The sequence below is a fragment of the Bolinopsis microptera genome, chromosome 11 (genome assembly GCF_026151205.1).
Source record: "Bolinopsis microptera isolate Bmic1 chromosome 11, MBARI_Bmic_1.0, whole genome shotgun sequence".
Lineage (NCBI taxonomy): Eukaryota > Metazoa > Ctenophora > Tentaculata > Lobata > Bolinopsidae > Bolinopsis > Bolinopsis microptera.
In genome coordinates this window covers 4,954,547-4,974,255 of record NC_087082.1, presented here as the reverse complement: position 1 = coordinate 4,974,255, position 19,709 = coordinate 4,954,547, and the positions used below count along the sequence as shown (strand labels likewise).

Here is a 19,709-nt window from a genome sequence, read left to right as displayed (position 1 = left end):
ATAAATTATACAAGAATAAGGTTCAAAGAAAAAAGGACAAAGTAGGACAATTATCCCTGCATAATCTGTACAGTTTGAGAAATTGATTTCGAAATTGCAAAAAAAGAAGAATCAGCCGATTTTCATATTAGTCAGCAGTATTCAGCCACATATTGAGCTATCGGAGCAATGTCTATAAATATAATTAATCATAAAATTAATTATTTAATTAATTAATTTTAACGGCTTAGTGGCTCAGTTGGTAACGGCTTAGTGGCTCAGTTGGTTAATCCAGGCCTGGTATTGCTTGAGGTACCAGGTTCGATTCCCGACTCTGCCACTAGCCGTGGGGTGAGCGTCGTCGACGCTCAGCTAAGGATCCTGAGTGGTCTATGCAGCCCCCCGGTCCACTCAGCCAAATACTCGAGAAATCGGGTGTGAGGGTTAAATGAGGAGCTGCCCATTGCAGCAAAGTCTCGGGCGAAGAAAGTATGGTACACACTACCTTAACCGTCACTGGCCTAATGTATAATTGAATCCTTCGGCTTCCTGTAATTGGCTGGTTACACACTTGTGTAACAATGTGGCTGTTGGAATGTCCGAAGTAAAATAAGAATTGAGATAAAAATCGGTGTTCAATCCACGATCTAGTCATTAGAGGGGGGATTCTACTTTGGACATATTTGTGAGTAATAAAATTTGTAATTCCGAATCAACCTTGAATTTTTTGTCTCACGTCGTGATCCTCATCGTCAGTCCCTGACACGATGTGGCAACGCAGCGAACCCATGCTTTTAATGAGACCACGTTCTTAAGTTATCAATATGCCCAATTTGTTCCATTCAGAAATTCAAGATTTTCCACTTTTGCTCAGGATTTCCCGCGGTTATTCAATATCGAAGGAAACTTCCTGAAGAAACTGAAACCTCATGGACGGTTCTCAGCGGTTGATTTCGATAATATCATCAAACATTACGACAGAGAGGCTAATGGGACTATTGATGCTGGGGGGGGGGGGGGGGGGGGGGGGGGGGGGAGTAATGACTACCAATGGAGACTTTTGGGGACTAATGGGGACTAAAAATCATGGGGACTAGAGGTCAACTCGTTGACGTAATTCACCATTTGTCCCCATAAGTCCCCAGAATTTTTGACAGTTATTCATGGTTTTCAAGTTAGTTTAATAACAATACGATCGAGATGTTTTGTCCAAGATAAGAGTAGGATAAATCTGACTTAAAAGTAAAATGATAAGCCCGGTTGTAATGTGTTCTACCACTGTACAAGTCAGTTCAAATTGAGGTTAATTGAAGTTTAGCTCTCGTGAAGGTAGAAGTAGGTAGAAGTAGCCGACTCGCTGAAAAATCATGAATTAACCCTTCGACTTACCCTCCTAATACACTTAAAGATGTTAGATGATGGGTGAATGATTGTAGCGCGATGCACTACTGGGTCGCGCGCGCATCAAATAATGCTTCTCGCAACCACTTCGGTAGATCGGCGAGATGCACCACTGTGCCTCACCGAGCTGCGAAGGATTGAAATCGTGAATCAAGGTGAATGAGTATTTATAACAGCCGTTCTGTGAACAGACTTGAATGATCTTTATTTTAAGCACTGACAAGCACTCTTTTGTGAATATTTCCATCAATGATCGTCAAAAACAAAAGAAACCAACGCCAATTTCAAATTACTGAGCATATCATTTCAGACAAATCAATACAAAAGTAATAAGAAAAATGGATAGGGGGGGGGGGGGGGGGGGGGGGGGGGGGGGCAACGCCCCAAAAGGCCCCAAAAAGCCCCGATTTCTAGGGCCCTTTATGGATTTCGATATGTGTATTGTGTGGGGCCTTTTGGGGCCCTAGAATTAACTTCAACGCCCCAAAAGGCCCCAAAAAGCCCCGATTTCTAGGGCCCTTTATGGATTTCGATATGTGTATTGTGTGGGGCCTTTTGGGGCCCTAGAATTAACTTCAATTTCATCAAGTTTGATATATGCTAAGTGCTTAAATGATATTATCTGACTACTTGCACAGTACTTTTATGTTTATTTGAGTGTATTACATGGAGAATGTGGTCCATAAACACTATCAAATAGAGAAAAGCAATGATCTAACAGGGTGGAGCTATAAAATTTAATGTTGTACCATATTGCATATTAGGGGGGGGGGGGGGGGGGGGGGGACTTAAGCTCTGATCTCTACCCGTGCTGTCAGTCTGAACTTCCAAGGAAGAGGAGGACTGAGGAGGAGGAGGAGGAAGAGGATGAGGAGGAGGACTGACGTGCAGGAGGAAGACTGGGGACTGAGGAGGAGGACTGAGGAGGAGGACAGAGGAAGGGGACTGAGGAGGATAAGGAGAACTGAGGACTGAGGAGGATGAGGAGGAGGAAAAGGACTGGAGAGGAGGAGGAGGAGGAGAAAGACTGAGGAGGAGGAGGACTGACGAGGAGGAAAACTTAGGAGTAGGAGAAGGGGGAGGAGAACTGAGGAGGAGGACTGAGGAGGAGGAGGACTGATGAGGAGGAGGATGAGGAGGAGGATGATGAGGAGAATGCTGACGAGTAGAAGAGGACTGGGGACTGAGGAGCAAGAGGACTGAGAAGGAGGACTGAGGACTGAGGAGGAGGAGGAGGACTGAGGAAGACTGAAGAAGACTGAGGAAGAAGACTGAGGATGACGAGAACGAGGACTAGGAGGATGAGGAAGAGAACTAAGGACGAGGACTAGGAGGATGAGGACGAGAACTAAGGAGGAGGAGGAGGACGACTGAGGAGGAGGACTGATGAAGAGGAGGACTGGGGGAGGACTAAGGAGGAGTGAAGAGGAGGAGGAGGAGAAGGAGACTGGGGGAGGATCAGGAAGAGGACTGATGACGAGGATAAGGAGGAGGAAGAACACTGATGAGGAGGATGACGAGGAGGACTGAGGATGAGGAAGAGGAGAAGGAAGACTGGGGGAGGACTGATGAGAAGGAAGAGGAGAAGGAAGACTGGGGCTGGACTGATGAGAAGGAAGGGAGGAGGACTGAGGAGGAGGAGAAGGAGGACTTAGGAGTAGGAGGAGAAGGGGGACTGGGGACTGAGGAGGAGGATGAGGATGAGGAGGAGGATGAGGACTGACAAGTAAGAAAAGGACTGGGGACTGAGGAGGAGGAGGAGGAGGGCTGACGTGCAGGAGGAGGAGGAGGAGGACTGAGGAGGATGAGGAGGACTGAGGACTGATTAGGATGAGGAGGAGGAGGAGGAAGACTGAGGAGGAGGAGGAGGACTGACGAGGAGGAAGACTTAGGAGTAGGAGAAGGAGAACTGAGGATGAGGACTGACGAGTAGGAGAAGGACTGGGGACTGAGGAGGATTTTTGGCAAGGTTGGGATAGACTTGATGTCGTGAGGCACAGCGTTATACAAAGCAGAGGCCACTAAAGGGAAAGAATGAAACCTCATGGTGTTGGTGCTTTTGTATTTTGATCCGCCAAGAGGACGAAGACATGTAACTCCTCTTCTTTGAGAGTGTTGGAAAGTAATGTTTACACTGTTGGGAATCTCACCGTAGTAAATTTTCCAGACAAGGATGATCGTGTACCTCTCGCGGCGGCGCTGTAGGAAGTAGAGATCAAGCTGCTTCAGGCGCTCCCAGTAGCTAAGATACTTGTATCCTGCTATTTTTGCAGTGAATGAGCGTTGGATCGACTCAATCATGATTATGTCACACTGGAGGAGGAGGAGGAGGAGGAGGAAGAGAAGGAGGAGGAGGAGGAGGAAGAGGAGGAGGAGGAGCAGGAGGAAGAGGAGGAGCAGGAGGAGGAGGAGGAGCAGGAGGAGGAGGAGGAGGAGGAGGAGGAGGAGGAGGAGGAGGAGGAGGAGGAGGAGGAGAAGGAGTACTGGGAGTAAGACTGAGGGGGAGGAGGGGGAATGAGGACTAAGGTGGAGGGTGAGGAGGACTGAGGAGAAGGACTGATAGGGAGAAGGAAGAGGAGAAGGAGGAGGAGAAGGAAGAGGAGGAATGAGGAGGAGTAGGAGGAGGAGGAGGAGAAGGCGGAGGACGACCCAGGAGGAGGACGAGGACGAGGTCGACTATGAGGAGGACTGAGGAGGAGGACTGATAGGGAGAAGAAAGAGGAGGAGAAGGAGGAGAAGGAAGAGGAAGAACGAGGAGGAGGAGGAGGAGAAGGAGGAGGAGGACTCAGGAGGTGGACTCAGGAGGTGGAGGAGGATGAGGAAGAGGAGTCAGGAGGAGGACTGAAGAGGAGGAGGACTGAGAAGGATCGGAGGAGGAGGAGGAGGACTCAGGACGAGGAGGAAGACTAAGGAGGAGGAGGACTTATATCCCTTTTGAGAGGTTTTTGAGATCGATTCTGTAAATTTCTCAATTTTCCGATTTTTGCCTCATCAACACTCATGTGGAAATCGGGTTGGACCCCCCCCCCCCCCGGTTTGTACAGGATAAGCAAACTTTGCTGGAGTATAGTTTTGCGAAACAAACTTGACCCGACCCTTGACAATCTTGATATTTGCACTCTCTCAGCTTCGCTTTCTTGATCGAATGCTGATGCTGAAATCCCCCCCCCCCCCGGTGAATGTATTTCTCTGTCAGATAGTCGAGTATGAAAAGAATTACATCCCTCTCACATCTTTCAAATTCGTGTATATTTGTTTTAAATTGAACAAAATTCATGCCAAAAATACAGGGTCAAAAGGCCCCAAAAAGCCCCGATTTCTAGGGCCCTCTTCGGATTTTTTATATGTGTAGGGCTTTTTGGGGCGTTGCCCCCCCCCCCTGGCCCCTTGATAATGCGTTTATTTTCCTTGCGCTACAACTCGTGTTACTAGATCAATCTGATAAAATAAGCGTATATATGCAATATGTCTCCTCAATGTTGTCATTGGTAGTCGCCCCCGCCCCCTCCCTTAATTTACCTGAGGTACTCTAACAGCCCTCAAGTAGCTCCCAAGAAGTCAGGAATGTCCAGTGACCATTGATAAATATTCTAGACTTCAGTCTTGAGAAGTTTACGATCTGGTCTGGAGAAGCCAGATTTTTTGAAATCTAAATGGGGACTAATGGAGACTTTTGGGGACTAATGGGGACTAAAAATCATGGGGACTCGGGGTAAAATCGTTGACGTAATTCCCCAAGTCCCCAAAAGTAGTCATTACTCCCCCCCCCCGATGCTGGTAAGGAACATTTAACTTGCACAATCACACAATGGCCTAATTTTAATTATGAATATGATGAGAGCTAAAACTTAAAGAGATATCAACACGATTGAAATGAAATTGGGATTTTTTGTTTTAATTTTGTTATAGTACAGTTTTCTTTGTGATTTAGGTAAATTTAACACATCAAAACGGAAAACTTTGATTAGAAACTAAAACCTGCGTCCAATAAGTACACACGATTGATTGGGGACTGGCTCGTAGAACCAGACAATGTTTACTCAAAATATAATCATATAAATTATACAAGAATAAGGCTCAAAGAAAAAAGGACAAAGTAGGACAATTATCCCTGCATAATCTGTACAGTTTGAGAAATTGATTTCGAAATTGCAAAAAAAAAAGAATCAGCCGATTTTCATATTAGTCAGCAGTATTCAGCCACATATTGAGCTATCGGAGCAATGTCTATAAATATAATTAATCATAAAATTAATTATTTAATCGGTGTTCAATCCACGATCTAGTCATTAGAGGGGGGTCAAGACAGGCCGCTCAGTAGAACTGATCTGACAATTCTTTGACGTGGTCCACAGGATGCCAGGATAGGTAGAAATATCGGACACCACCACCAAGACGGCACTCTTATCTACCAAAACGATCGGAGACAGTGGAGGGGGGGGGGGGGGTCGAATCCCGGTCTTACGGTATCGGAGACAATGGTTTAAATCCGGAACAACTGTCAGATCTCAATACCAAAACGAACTTGTACCTCATCAGATTAGTTCAGTGACACATCTTGATCCAATGAGAAGTGTTTTTAGATAGCGTGTACACCCCACACACCCCCTTTTCAGGGAGAAATTCAGCCAAGAGTTGTTTAGCTTCCGCCACATTAATCATCAGGATGTCTCCTTGACCTCGTCTAGATGCTGCCTGCAATAGGAGGTGTTGTGTTCATTGGAAAGTTATTGAATTGTAAGAGTTAGATTCCAAAAGTGAACTAATCACTAAAATCTTCAAAAATCTTCAAAAGTGGCAAGCAAGATGAATCAGAAAAACAATCCCACCAACTTCCTACCACCCACCTTGTAAAGCACGCTGTCAGCTACAAAAGCCCGCAGTACCGGTATCACCAGGGTGTTAGTGTGACAAGTCTTGTTAACGGAGATAACGGCTCCCCACTCCCCGCACCAGATGTTACCTGACCTCATAACTGTTAACAGGATCTGGTTCATTCCTGGGGGGATACTGCTGTTAGAGGGGGGGGGGGGGGGGGGGAGATAACGGCTCCCCACTCCCCGCACCAGTTGTTACCTGACCTCATAACTGTTAACAGGATCTGGTTCATTCCTGGGGGGATACTGCTGTTAGAGGGGGGGGGGGGGGGGGGGGGGGAGATAACGGCTCCCCACTCCCCGCACCAGTTGTTACCTGACCTCATAACTGTTAACAGGATCTGGTTCATTCCTGGGGGGATACTGCTGTTAGAGGGGGGGGGGGGGGGAGATAACGGCTCCCCACTCCCCGCACCAGTTGTTACCTGACCTCATAACTGTTAACAGGATCTGGTTCATTCCTGGGGGGATACTGCTGTTAGGGGGAGGCCTGCTGTTAGAGCTTTGTAGAGATATTGATTGGCATGGCATGTACGCATGGTGTGCAACATATCTCGATTATGGGTACTTCCTTATTCTACAAATTAATTGGTAAATATAAATTTGAAACAATTTCCTTAAGCAATCAAATTATTAGTATTTATTTCTAGAAATTTGGCTCAAATCCAGCAAACTAAATAACAAATGATTTAAAAGTACAGAATAATGGCTCGACTAACTAGCTAACTGCTCGTTGTTGCTGGCTGCTGGAGCCAGATTCAGGAGGTTGAGTTTGGGGAGCTGTGTGATGGCGTCGTTTAGAGTAGCGTGGAGAGGGAAGGCTATCAGTTCTAGCTGTATTAACTGGTGGAGCTTCACCAGGGCTGAGCTCAGTCCTACTGTAGGTTCTGAGGGACCACTCTCTAGTCTGAAACAATGGTAAATGTAATACCTACTATTATAACGATAAACGACATAGTGATACTGTGATATCAGTTAAGTGAGTGTAACATAATCATTCATTGAGAGAAATGTATAACATATTCTTTATTGTTAGACCTGTAATTGTAATTGTAATTAGACCTTTGTTTAGATAATGAGATGTTTAATGTTGGTAAGATTGCTGAGGACGTGTACCTGAGATGTTTAAGGTTGGTAAGGTTGCTGAGGACGTGTATCTGAGATGTTTAAGGTTGGTAAGATTGCTGAGGACGTGTATCTGAGATGTTTAATGTTGGTAAGATTGCTGAGGACGTGTACCTGAGATGTTTAAGGTTGGTAAGATGGCTGAGGACGTGTACCTGAGATGTTTAAGGTTGGTAAGATTGCTGAGGACGTGTACCTGAGATGTTTGAGGTTGGTAAGGTTGCTAAGGACGTGTACCTGAGATGTTTAAGGTTGGTAAGGTTGCTGAGGACGTGTACCTGAGATGTTTAAGGTTGGTAAGATTGCTGAGGACGTGTACCTGAGATGTTTAATGTTGGTAAGATGGCTGAGGACGTGTACCTGAGATGTTTAAGGTTGGTAAGGTTGCTGAGGACGTGTACTTGAGATGTTTAAGGTTGGTAAGATTGCTGAGGACGTGTACCTGAGATGTTTAAGGTTGGTAAGGTTGCTGAGGACGTGTACTTGAGATGTTTAAGGTTGGTAAGGTTGCTAAGGACGTGTACCTGAGATGTTTAAGGTTGGTAAGGTTGCTAAGGACGTGTACCTGAGATGTTTAAGGTTGGTAAGGTTGCTGAGGACGTGTACCTGAGATGTTTAAGGTTGGTAAGATTGCTGAGGACGTGTACCTGAGATGTTTGAGGTTGGTAAGGTTGCTGAGGACGTGTACCTGAGATGTTTGAGGTTGGTAAGATTGCTGAGGACGTGTACCTGAGATGTTTAAGGTTGGTAAGATTGCTGAGGACGTGTACCTGAGATGTTTAATGTTGGTAAGATGGCTGAGGACGTGTACCTGAGATGTTTAATGTTGGTAAGATTGCTGAGGACGTGTACCTGAGATGTTTAAGGTTGGTAAGGTTGCTGAGGACGTGTACCTGAGATGTTTAAGGTTGGTAAGATTGCTGAGGACGTGTACCTGAGATGTTTAAGGTTGGTAAGATTGCTGAGGACGTGTACCTGAGATGTTTAAGGTTGGTAAGATTGCTGAGGACGTGTACCTGAGATGTTTAAGGTTGGTAAGATTGCTGAGGACGTGTACCTGAGATGTTTAAGGTTGGTAAGATGGCTGAGGACGTGTACCTGAGATGTTTAAGGTTGGTAAAGTTGCTGAGGACGTGTACCTGAGATGTTTAATGTTGGTAAGATGGCTGAGGACGTGTACCTGAGATGTTTAATGTTGGTAAGATTGCTGAGGACGTGTACCTGAGATGTTTAAGGTTGGTAAGGTTGCTGAGGACGTGTACCTGAGATGTTTAAGGTTGGTAAGATTGCTGAGGACGTGTACCTGAGATGTTTAAGGTTGGTAAGGTTGCTGAGGACGTGTACCTGAGATGTTTAATGTTGGTAAGATTGCTGAGGACGTGTACCTGAGATGTTTAAGGTTGGTAAGATTGCTGAGGACGTGTACCTGAGATGTTTAAGGTTGGTAAGATTGCTGAGGACGTGTACCTGAGATGTTTAAGGTTGGTAAGATTGCTGAGGACGTGTACCTGAGATGTTTAAGGTTGGTAAGATTGCTGAGGACGTGTACCTGAGATGTTTAAGGTTGGTAAGATTGCTGAGGACGTGTACCTGAGATGTTTAAGGTTGGTAAGATTGCTGAGGACGTGTACCTGAGATGTTTAAGGTTGGTAAGATTGCTGAGGACGTGTACCTGAGATGTTTAAGGTTGGTAAGATTGCTGAGGACGTGTACCTGAGATGTTTAAGGTTGGTAAGATTGCTGAGGACGTGTACCTGAGATGTTTAAGGTTGGTAAGATTGCTGAGGACGTGTACCTGAGATGTTTAATGTTGGTAAGATTGCTGAGGACGTGTATCTGAGATGTTTAATGTTGGTAAGATTGCTGAGGACGTGTACCTGAGATGTTTAAGGTTGGTAAGATTGCTGAGGACGTGTACCTGAGATGTTTAATGTTGGTAAGATTGCTGAGGACGTGTACCTGAGATGTTTGAGGTTGGTAAGATTGCTGAGGACGTGTACCTGAGATGTTTGAGGTTGGTAAGGTTGCTGAGGACACTGTATTGATCAGCGGCCCAGTTAGAACAGGAACCCAGCTGCAGGGCAGACAAGTTCCTCAGATGAGATATGAATCCTAGGCCCGCCTTATCCAGACTTCCTGAAATAAAGAACACTTGGTTTAATAAGCTAATTCACAATGCCCTCCCCCCCCTTAATAAGCTAATCACAATTAGTAGTACAACATAGCCCCTTACCTTGGAAATAAAAGCTAATAAATTGGATAAAGTTATGGAACGAGCTGATAAAAGAAAGTGAGATAACTAATAACATCAGATAATCAAATTCTAAGAAGTAAGACTAGGGAGACTTGTAGTAAGACTACTATTAAGACTAGTAGTCTAGTAAATTCTAGGAAGTAAGACTAGTAGTAAGACTAGTATTAAGACTAGTAGTCTAGTAAATTCTAAGAAGTAAGACTAGTAGTAAGACTACTGTTAAGACTAATATTAAGACTAGTAGTCTAGTAAATTCTAAGAAGTAAGAATAGTATTAATACTACTATTAAGACTAGTAGTCTAGTAAATTCTAAGAATACTAGTCCACCCACCCGGTACGAAGCTGGTAATGGACAAGTTCTGTAACCTCTGTAACTTCCTGAGCAACTTGAGATCAGACTGAGCGGGTAGTTTCAGCAGAGTGGGACTACAGAGGGAGAGGTGGCGGAGGTGGGGTTGGGAGGAACACGGTTCCACTTCCACTTCACTCACCTGCTTGTTGTCGTTGTAGCGCCGCGTGGAGTCGTGGATTATGTACTGAGCCTGGTGGGGGGATATGATTTGAAAAATTATCTAAAGTTGTTAATGTTTCACCCAATGTAAATAGTTTAAGGAACAGTTCAATGGCCAATAAAATAAATCCGAATTCTAAAAACATCAGAATTCGAAACAGCGCATCAGAAACAGTAAATAGTAAATCAGTTACACAACAAACCTCGAAGTGTTTGATTCCCTTGATGTTATTGAGGAGAACGGAGATAACAGGAGCAGTCACTGAACCCAGGGTTATGAACTTAAGAGTTGGAATCGAGCCAAGGACTGGTCCTAGAGATTCCCATACCTTGTTCATGTGTGTGCTGAACCCCATTCCTGATAGAGATAAAGTCAGAGCAAATCTTCACGAAACACAGAATGTAATTGTAGATGTGAAATTGTTGCTGTGTTTAAATTGATTACAATATAAGTAGAGATAACTTGCTCTTTTTAGTGTATAATATATAATAAACAGTTTAATGATTTAGTCTCCAAGAGCAGAAAACTACGACGACTATTGAAAGTACATACCTCTGGAATCAAGTTTAACGAGAAACTCAAACTGAGATTTGAAGGTAGACCAGTTATCTGTTAAAGTTACGTTCGACAAAGCACCTCGTTTCCAGAGGAAGGGAGTCTTACTAACCCTCCTCCACTGCTTGCAAACCTGGTTTTATGACTTTAAAAATGCTATTTTGCACGTGCAAATAGCGCATTTGCCTGCGCAGGCTTCTTATGAGAGGTTAAGTATACCCCATTGAAGACCTTCCAAAGATACCTGGACTTGAAGCTGGAAACATGTAATCTACTAACCAGGCCAGCATTGATAAGGTCCTTAGTGTCCTCTAAACAGGAGAGTACAATAAGAACAGGTTTATCAGGGATGGAGGTGAAAGCAGGGGACTCCAGGTGTCTCCTCTTAGTTTTCTGTTGCAGGTGAGTGGTCTGCGTGCACGCCTGGCACAAGTAGTCGTCCTGCGGGCAGTAAGGTAAGTTATGCAAATATCACACGTTACTTAAACAATGGCACAAACACACACAAGATGGGGGGGGGGGGGGGGGGGGTCAAGTTACTACGGTTACTCACACTCTCCTCAGGTATCTGCACACACTTGTGGTGATAGTAAGTGAGGCACATGGAGCAGGAGAGCGAGGGACGAGTACCCCCCCTCCCCGGACAGGACCGGGAACAGATCACATCCAGTGCCGCGCTGGCTACTCGGTTCAGGAGCTTCTTCTCTCCGCCTGTGGACAACTAATTGGTTACTGTGATATTAACTATGTTAACATGTTATTAAGTAATTATTAACTATGTTAACATGTTATTCTAGGTAATTATTAACTATGAGCTGTTATGTGTCCCCTGATTTGTTGATTTGTAATCTTTAAATCCTTTTTATCCTATTTTATAAATATTTGACCTTTAATTTACATCTATTTTACAGGGTGTTCACGATACATTGAAACGGTTTTAAATGTCTATAAAACATTTATGAAGGAGCATCCCACTATATTTTCCACTAATTTTCTTTGCTAATCGATTAAAGTTATGTTACAACCAGTCCAGATATCAAAAATGTCACACAGTTCTCAAAATTTCAAATATTGTGCTGCAACATAATGTTGCATAATGTTGTTAATGTGATAACTGCGAAGAGTGTTTCTGCCAGAACTAGTTTGGAAATTGGCCCCAAAATTTGTTCATTGGGCCTTAATCTAAAATCTGATCAATAGTGTGAGCCCAAAATACGATTCTTTATTGACTCTGAAAATGTCATGCGAAAATGTTGGAGAAGTTAAATTACGAATTGAGCGAATTCGCTCTTGTGAAAGACGAAAACTGAGATACTAGCGATTTTCAACGTTTTTTGGCCTTAGTAATCACATTTCAACAAATATTGAGCTAAAAATTGTAGTGAATAATATGTAGTTTGGTTTTATTTTTCACATCAAATTGGTTTCGTATAAAAATATCGATACTTGACCAATTTTTGGGCTGAAAGCTATCATATTTTATCGTGTATGCCCTGTATGAACTTAAAGGTTAGGCTCATAATTGTTATGTTGTGTTTCAGCCATTTTTCGTCAGATTTTGATAAAGTTTATATATGAACTTAAGAGACCAGTATCTAACAACTTAGAACACCTGAAAACTGTATTTTGGGTGAGTTAAAGGTACCTTTTGGCGACAAACGGGCTCGGATCATTCTCAAATTAGGCCTTGACAATAGCATGTTTGAAGAGCCTTGCAGAATAATATACGAAATTTCATGAGCTGTATGTATAATATTCGAATCTGAACTGGTTTTAAACATAATCTTAACCGATTAGCAAAGAAAATGAGTGGAAAATATAGTGGACTGCTCCTTCATAAATTTTTGTATAGACATTTAAAACCGTTTCAATGTATCGTGAACACCCTGTACATTCATCATTCATCTTTAGACACATAATGGGCCTCGTTGTTTTGATTGTTGTTTCCGAACAGTCAAGTACCATGGATAATATGATTTAAAATATTAGAATTCCAAAAAATTACATCAAACTAATCCACACCTTGAGTCTCATACTCCAGCTCCTTTTCCAGTATTGCAGCGGCAGAGAACACAAACCAGTCGGGGGAGAGGGTGGACATGTCATCTCCACGTGACTCCAGGTACTCTTTTATCTGAGGAGGGTTGTGCACGTGTCAGCAAATTATAGTCCTACATCCAAAGCATAACAACCAACGCTTCAAAGAAATTTTCTTGTTACCAGACCGGTCCAAAGAAGGGCGAACCAAAAAGCACATATATCTTGTAAAACCGGACAACTTGAAGTTGATACTCGGCCCGGTCTCACCCAGTCTCATCCAGTCTCACCCAGTCCCACCCAGTCTCACTAAGCCCCACTCAGGTCTTATTATTATTATTTAGGTTTCAATACCATTTCATTCAGCATTTACTATTTCATGAGATTATTATATTGTCATTATATTTTGAGTAAACTGAAACATTGGCTGGCACTTCGGGCCAGTCCCCAACCAAAATCTGTTAAGTGACCAATAAAACAAGCTTATTGCAAATGATAGGAAATAAAATATATAGTTTATAAATTTTCACAAAAAAATGTGATGGGTGATTTTTGAATAAATGCGAGTGAATTACAATAGTTTACAGACTTAAAATATCAATAGCATAATACTAAATCACAAAAAATCAGTTTTTCATTATCTGCGAACAGTCTAGTAACACTCAGGCATAAAATCCTCGTAAAGCTCGGGACACATTTTGTCGAAAGGATCTGCAGCTCTCAGTATAGCTTTCAACGTCTTCCCCTTCATCATGTCTGCAGCCATCAGAGCATCAACACTCATATCGTCTCCACTCATCTCAGTTATGACACTTGCAGCACTGTTAGCAAACATGATGATGTTCTTCATGAACTTCATGTCTAGTTTCTTTATTCCACTCCTCACACAACAGGTAGCGAACTCCTCAGAAAGATGCTCTGCACAATCGGGAGCACCACACCAGAAGTCTTCTTTTACCTTCAGCACTTCTTTCACCCACGCGTTCATTCGTTTAGCTTCACTCATTTTCTTATCTTCTTTTATACCAGCAATAGCTCCGTATACATTCATGATAACAGCATTTAGCCGTCTGAAAGAGAGACATTGTTCACCGGGAGCTGTCTCTCCGAGGGACCTATCGAACATTGTTGCCAGTTCAACCATCATATCACTGAAGTCCTCAACACACTCACCCTCCTTGGAACCACACAGTGCGCTGCTAGCTACTCCAAGTGCCTTCTTCAGTGCTTTGAACTCCAGCCCCTTCATGCTGTCTGTGAAGTTCTTTGTGGCCGCCGCGTCTCCCAGCATCATCCCGTCATATTTAGTGAGACAGGTCTCAACTGCGTTGTAAACACCAGGACTGCAACTACAGACCTTCTTCAAGAGAGGTGCAACTCCCTCAAGTACCACCTCCACTATTTCCCCGATACTCTCCGCTTGCAGCATCCTCTTCATGTACCCAGCTGCGTTCTCGGACACGTAGGTGAACATGTCGCACGGCAGGGAGGTACAGTCCTTACCAAGCTTCTTGAAGGCTTTCCGGCAGGTGCACCCCATGATCATGGAGAAAGAACACTTCTTGGGATCATCAGGACAGACGTCAGGACGCATCATGTTGAACACGGCCTCTACTTCTCGGCTGAACCCTGTTGAGGTCATGTTATCCAGTCCGAGGTCGCTCTCGGTCAGGTTCCCGAATATTCCTTCACTCAGCAGGGGGCCCATTATGTCAAATACGTTCACGGAGAAAGGAAATCCCCCATCAGGTCCGGTAAAGGGGGGAGGCATGGTTTGCAGCTGAGCAGAGCCAGCTGCAAACAAGCACAGGACCAAAAGAAGAATCATATCTGTGGGGTTATGTCTTCAAACTCTAGGACGAAGTAATTTATATATCATAATATGACCACATTGGGCAATATACACAAAGATATTATAGCATAAATAATAAATATAAGCATAAATAAGTAACGTTATGTTTTCAAATTTGTTCGTTATTAAATCTTTTCGGATAACAATTAACCAGGGGGGGAGCCAAGTGGATATTTGTAGATATTTGTAGATTAATGTAGAATGGATAATCCACGAAAATAGTGGATGACATTCTACAAATTTATACATTTATCTCCAAAAATTCAGTAGAATTTCTGGGCACATATTTGAGATTACATTTTTTGTAGATAAACATAGATATTTGTAGATTATTGTCAATGGATAATTCACGAAAATTCTACAAATTCTACAAATTTATACATTTATCTCCAAAAATTCAGTAGAATTTCTGGGCACATATTTGAGATATACATTTTTTGTAGATAAATGTAGATATTTGTAGATTATTGTCAATGGATAATTCACGAAAAAAGTGGATGACATTATCCAAATATCTACAAATATCCACTTGGCTCCCCCCCCTAACCACTATAAGACTAGTAGGAAAACTACAGAAAACTACAAAAAACGAGCAATCAGTACAGAAGTGTGCGTGCCGTGGAAATAAACATACATTTCCAAATAACACAATAAAAGTGACTTAAATAACATCATAGACCTCTTCCACATAAAGAATGTTCAGATAACAGAGTCTAATACGGTTATGAAAGATTAGGAGTCCCAGGGTAATATATCCAACCGGTCATTGAATTAAAACCCGGCTCAAGTTAAATGCTCTCCTAGACTTGATAAACATGGTGTGCAGATGCAGAGCAGCAATACTAATTAAAACTGATAAGAAATTAATTTTATACTGCAGGATTGGACTTTGCAGATGATATAGCACTTATATATACATGGACAAGGCTAACGAGTTCCTGCTCAGAGTAGAATCAGAGATATAAAAACCTTATTAAACCTAGTAGAATATTAGATAATAGATATACAGTAGAACCTAGATTATTTCCTTCTCCCAAATAGGGGTTAACATGCATAATGTGAACAGAAAACCCCGATTTAACGCAAACCCCGATTTACCGCGGTTGTTTCCTTCCCCAAACTCCGCGGTAAATCAGGGTTTTACTGTAATAAGAAGTAAAATATAATTACGATGATCTTCATTAAACAAGTTTCTCACAATTTCAATATTAAGCACGAACAAATGAACCATCCCTCATACACTAATAACACAGCCAAAAACAAAAGTGGAGAAATTAGATAACTGATTAATATAATTAATAATAGAGAATATTGACTTCTTTTGTATGGATTTTTATATTTAGTGTAAACGATCCATCAAAATATTTATATTGTTTGAATATTATATGACTATCATAATGTACAGGGTGTTTCATAAATAGTGTCCTGTTTTTGATTTATCGTCAAATTTAGTACAAATGAAATAACTTTTCAAATTTTGGTTATAAGCGTAACAAATATATCGAAAAATTATTCTTTTGTGAACCCCATTTGTCTCAAAATTCGACTTTTTGGAACAGAGCCAAAAAAATTAACAAAGTTGAATCGCTGGAACAAATGAGCTTAAAAAATTAAATTTGTAAGCTTTATGAACTAATGGCAACCGATAATGGGCATTTTGCTCCTTCATAAATTTTGTTTAATTGTTTTTTTAAATCAGGACATTATTTTTGAAACACCCTGTATATTGTATATTTATGTAATATCCTATTAAGCACCATCGCAGGTATACTACTACTACTACTACTACTACTACGCAGGTATACTACTACTACTACTACTAGCCCAAGAAACCACTTGGTCCAGCAGCAAACATCAGACCTCTCACCCTCTCAAACTGCTCCAGAAAATTACTGTCAATGATTACCCTAAAACGTATCCAAGGCAAGCTAGATCAGTACACCGGTCCTACACAAAGTGCTTACAAGAGAGGTAGAAGTTGTGGCGATATAATTTGGTCTCAACGTATGCTAACCTCAGTGGTACTTAGAAAGCATTGGAGCTACCACAGAATGAGTATAGACATGTCAAGTGCCTTTGACACCATCAGCAGAGAAACAGTACTCAATGTTCTTGAAGATGCTGGCTGTACTAGTGATGAAATTAGGATGGTACGGCTCCTACTATCAAACACAGTGTTGAAAGTAAAAGTCAATAATACTGTATCAATTGAGTTCCAAAGCACAACTGGAGCATTTCAAGGAGATGCACTATCAGGTAATCTATTTACTGTTGTTGAAGCTGCTGCACTTATTCACCTCAGATCTGTACTCTCCCAAGTATCATCAACACCTTACCCAGTGAATCATCCAATCCCTAATCCTCCTATCTCAGAAGAATTCATGCCACTCGAAACAGGATACTCTGATGATATTGACTTTAATAACACTGAACTTGCTCCACTCAAAGAAATGCTTCCTATCGCTAAAGATATATTCCAGCAGTGGGACCTTCATATCAATTCTTCCAAGACTGAATTTGTCCATTTTTATTTAGCAGATCCTAAACCCACTGTTAAACGCAAGGTGATTGTTGGAAAAGTGTATAGAGGTGATGAAGAGTGGCGCTCTAACAAAACTTTAGGATCGTTGATGTGCACTGTTAAGGATATCAAGAATCGAATATTCCTTGGTAATGTTGCCTTTAGTAAATTTCAGAAAGTTTGGATGAAGAGCAAGATTTCAGTCCAAAGGAAGATCAAAATCTACGAGGCACAAGTAGTCTCTATTCTACTCTACAACTGCAACTCCTGGGCTGCACCACTAGCTTCGTTGAATGAACTTGATATTGCTCATCGCAAACACCTCCGAAGAATCCTCAACATCAGATGGCCTACTGGGGTTATTTCTATGCTCGTTGTTATGTCACTCCCTTGTCTGTGAGAGTCTCTAAGTTTCGATGGAGAATGTTAGGACATATCTTAAGAGGACAGGAAGACTCACCAGCATACACCTCTATGTTATTTGCTATAAATTCTGATATTTTTATGGAAGGGAGACGGGGTAGACCATGTTTAAACTTATTAGATGTTATTAGAAAAGACTTGACTAGTAGAAATCTTGATATTAGACTTAAGAATTTGACTGATTTCGAAGACCTTAGATTTTTAGCTTTAGATAGGGAGGAGTGGAAGAAGTTAGAAGATGGTTGATGTTTGCCTAGGATGCTCTTTTAAAGAGATATTTCGTACTTTGAAAGATTTACTACTACTACTACTACTACTACTACTACTACTACTACTACTACTACTACTACTACTACTACTACTACTACTACTACTACTACTACTACTACTACTACTACTACTACTACTACTACTACTACTACTACTACTACTACTACTACTACTACTACTACTACTACTACTACTACTACTACTATTACTACTACTACTACTACTACTATACTACTATACTACTAGTTACAACTACTAGTATCATAAAAACGTGTTTCAGACTACATTTGGTTCGGCCTATGGAGGGTCGAGGGTAGCTGAGACTACTAAAATGACAGGGAACGTAGCTTTTCCTGCTATTAAAATGTCATTTGACAGGGACAAGGTATACTTTTAAGTACAATATGAGAGTTTTAACGTTAAACACAAAGTAGAGCTCGCACAGTAACTTTCTACAAGAAAGAGACATAACGGTACGTACTTCTACAAGAGAGAGACATAACGGTACGTACTTCTACAAGAGAGAGACATAACGGTACGGATTCTACAAGAAAGAGACATAACGGTACGTACTTCTACAAGAAACAGACATAACGGTACGTACTTCGACAAGAAATCGACATAACGTTACGTACTTTTACAAGAAAGAGACATAACGGTACGTACTTCTACAAGAAAGAGACATAACGGTACGTACTTTTACAAGAAAGAGACATAACGTTACGTACTTCTACAAGAAAGAGACATAACGGTCATGGGGGCTAATGTTGTGTATAACTGTACCTGTTTCTTGTTAGAGAAGGTTTTGTTGTCATGGGGGCTAATGTAGTGTATAACTGTACCTGTTTCTTGTTAGAGAAGGTTTTGTTGTCATGGGGGCTAATGTCGTGTATAACTGTACCTGTTTCTTGTTAGAGAAGGTTTTGTTGTCATGGGGGCTAATGTAGTGTATAACTGTACCTGTTTCTTGTTAGAGAAGGTTTTGTTGTCATGGGGGCTAATGTAGTGTATAACTGTACCTGTTTCTTGTTAGAGAAGGTTTTGTTGTCATGGGGGCTAATGTAGTGTATAACTGTACCTGTTTCTTGTTAGAGAAGGTTTTGTTGTCATGGGGGCTAATGTAGTGTATTACCGAGTTAACCATGCCGGACTCTTCAACCAGCTTCCGTTTCCATCCTGGGCGGTAGGCTGGTTCACAAATCCAAATAATTAATAATCAACGCTTATCTGTTTATCTCTCGTTTTAGTTAATACTCGACCGGGAACTGTGATCAAGTTTCCATTCTGGACAGGGTAAATAGTTGCCAAGGTAACAGGATAAATTTAATTAATCGCTCGGGGGGAAGGATGAGATAGGAAGCCGGTTTGAATATGATTATTGATAAATTGAATTTATCGTTATCTTCATATTCATGGAAACTTTTAGATTTGTGCGTACGTAGGTAGAATATTGGTCGACGATGTGCGAGTTTTAAGTTATGAGGCGTTTGGCATTTGGCAGACCTTCACAGAAGATTTTATCTCTTTAACGATTGGATGGGCTAATTTTAATTTTCGGTACGAATGGGAGAATTTTGACGGCTGCAGACTTTTCATTTATTATGGTCATAAAAATACTTAAGAATTCCAATAATCTACATGATAGTCCATGCAGTGTATAAGTCTATGCAGTGATATTTAATAAAGACAACTGATTTTACTTCCACAGCTATTCCGTGTTTTTGACCAGTATCCTCACCTAGCTCCAACGGTACTTTTATCTGCTTCAGAGGCAGTAGAACAGCCTGTTTCTGATTCATCTCAGCTCGGTTTCTTCACATTCCTAACATTTCTTTAGATTCTTTCAAGAGGTTCCGTTAATATACCATCCTTAAAATAAGTATAAAAATAAGTGTATGAACA

General features: G+C 41.7%; 1 protein-coding gene across 1 annotated transcript; it reads right to left on the bottom strand.

Annotated features, from left to right (window-relative positions):
- Positions 1-5,347: 5,347 nt before the first annotated feature.
- Positions 5,348-19,683, bottom strand: LOC134822985 (uncharacterized). The gene is made up of 12 exons (XM_063834287.1): positions 19,546-19,683; positions 18,886-18,983; positions 12,727-12,838; positions 11,258-11,415; positions 10,984-11,145; positions 10,702-10,837; positions 10,352-10,506; positions 9,969-10,179; positions 9,383-9,518; positions 6,977-7,164; positions 6,228-6,379; positions 5,348-6,075 (listed from the first exon to the last, which is right to left on the bottom strand). Exons 1-12 carry the CDS (start codon positions 19,604-19,606, stop codon positions 5,926-5,928), a joined length of 1,719 nt encoding a protein of 572 aa, XP_063690357.1. The 5' UTR covers positions 19,607-19,683; the 3' UTR covers positions 5,348-5,925.
- Between the last annotated feature and the right edge of the window lie 26 nt (positions 19,684-19,709).

What these genes read in the sequence shown, in the direction of transcription:
- LOC134822985 (XM_063834287.1), bottom strand. Translation starts at nt 19,606, where the DNA reads ATGAATCAGAAACAGGCTGTTCTACTGCCTCTGAAGCAGATAAAAGTA. An exon ending in CGTTAAACTTGATTCCAGAG is followed by an intron (nt 10,507 to 10,701) that starts GTATGTACTTTC and finishes TATCTCTATCAG; the next exon opens with GAATGGGGTTCAGCACACAC. An exon ending in CTGACAGCGTGCTTTACAAG is followed by an intron (nt 6,076 to 6,227) that starts GTGGGTGGTAGG and finishes CTCCTATTGCAG; the next exon opens with GCAGCATCTAGACGAGGTCA.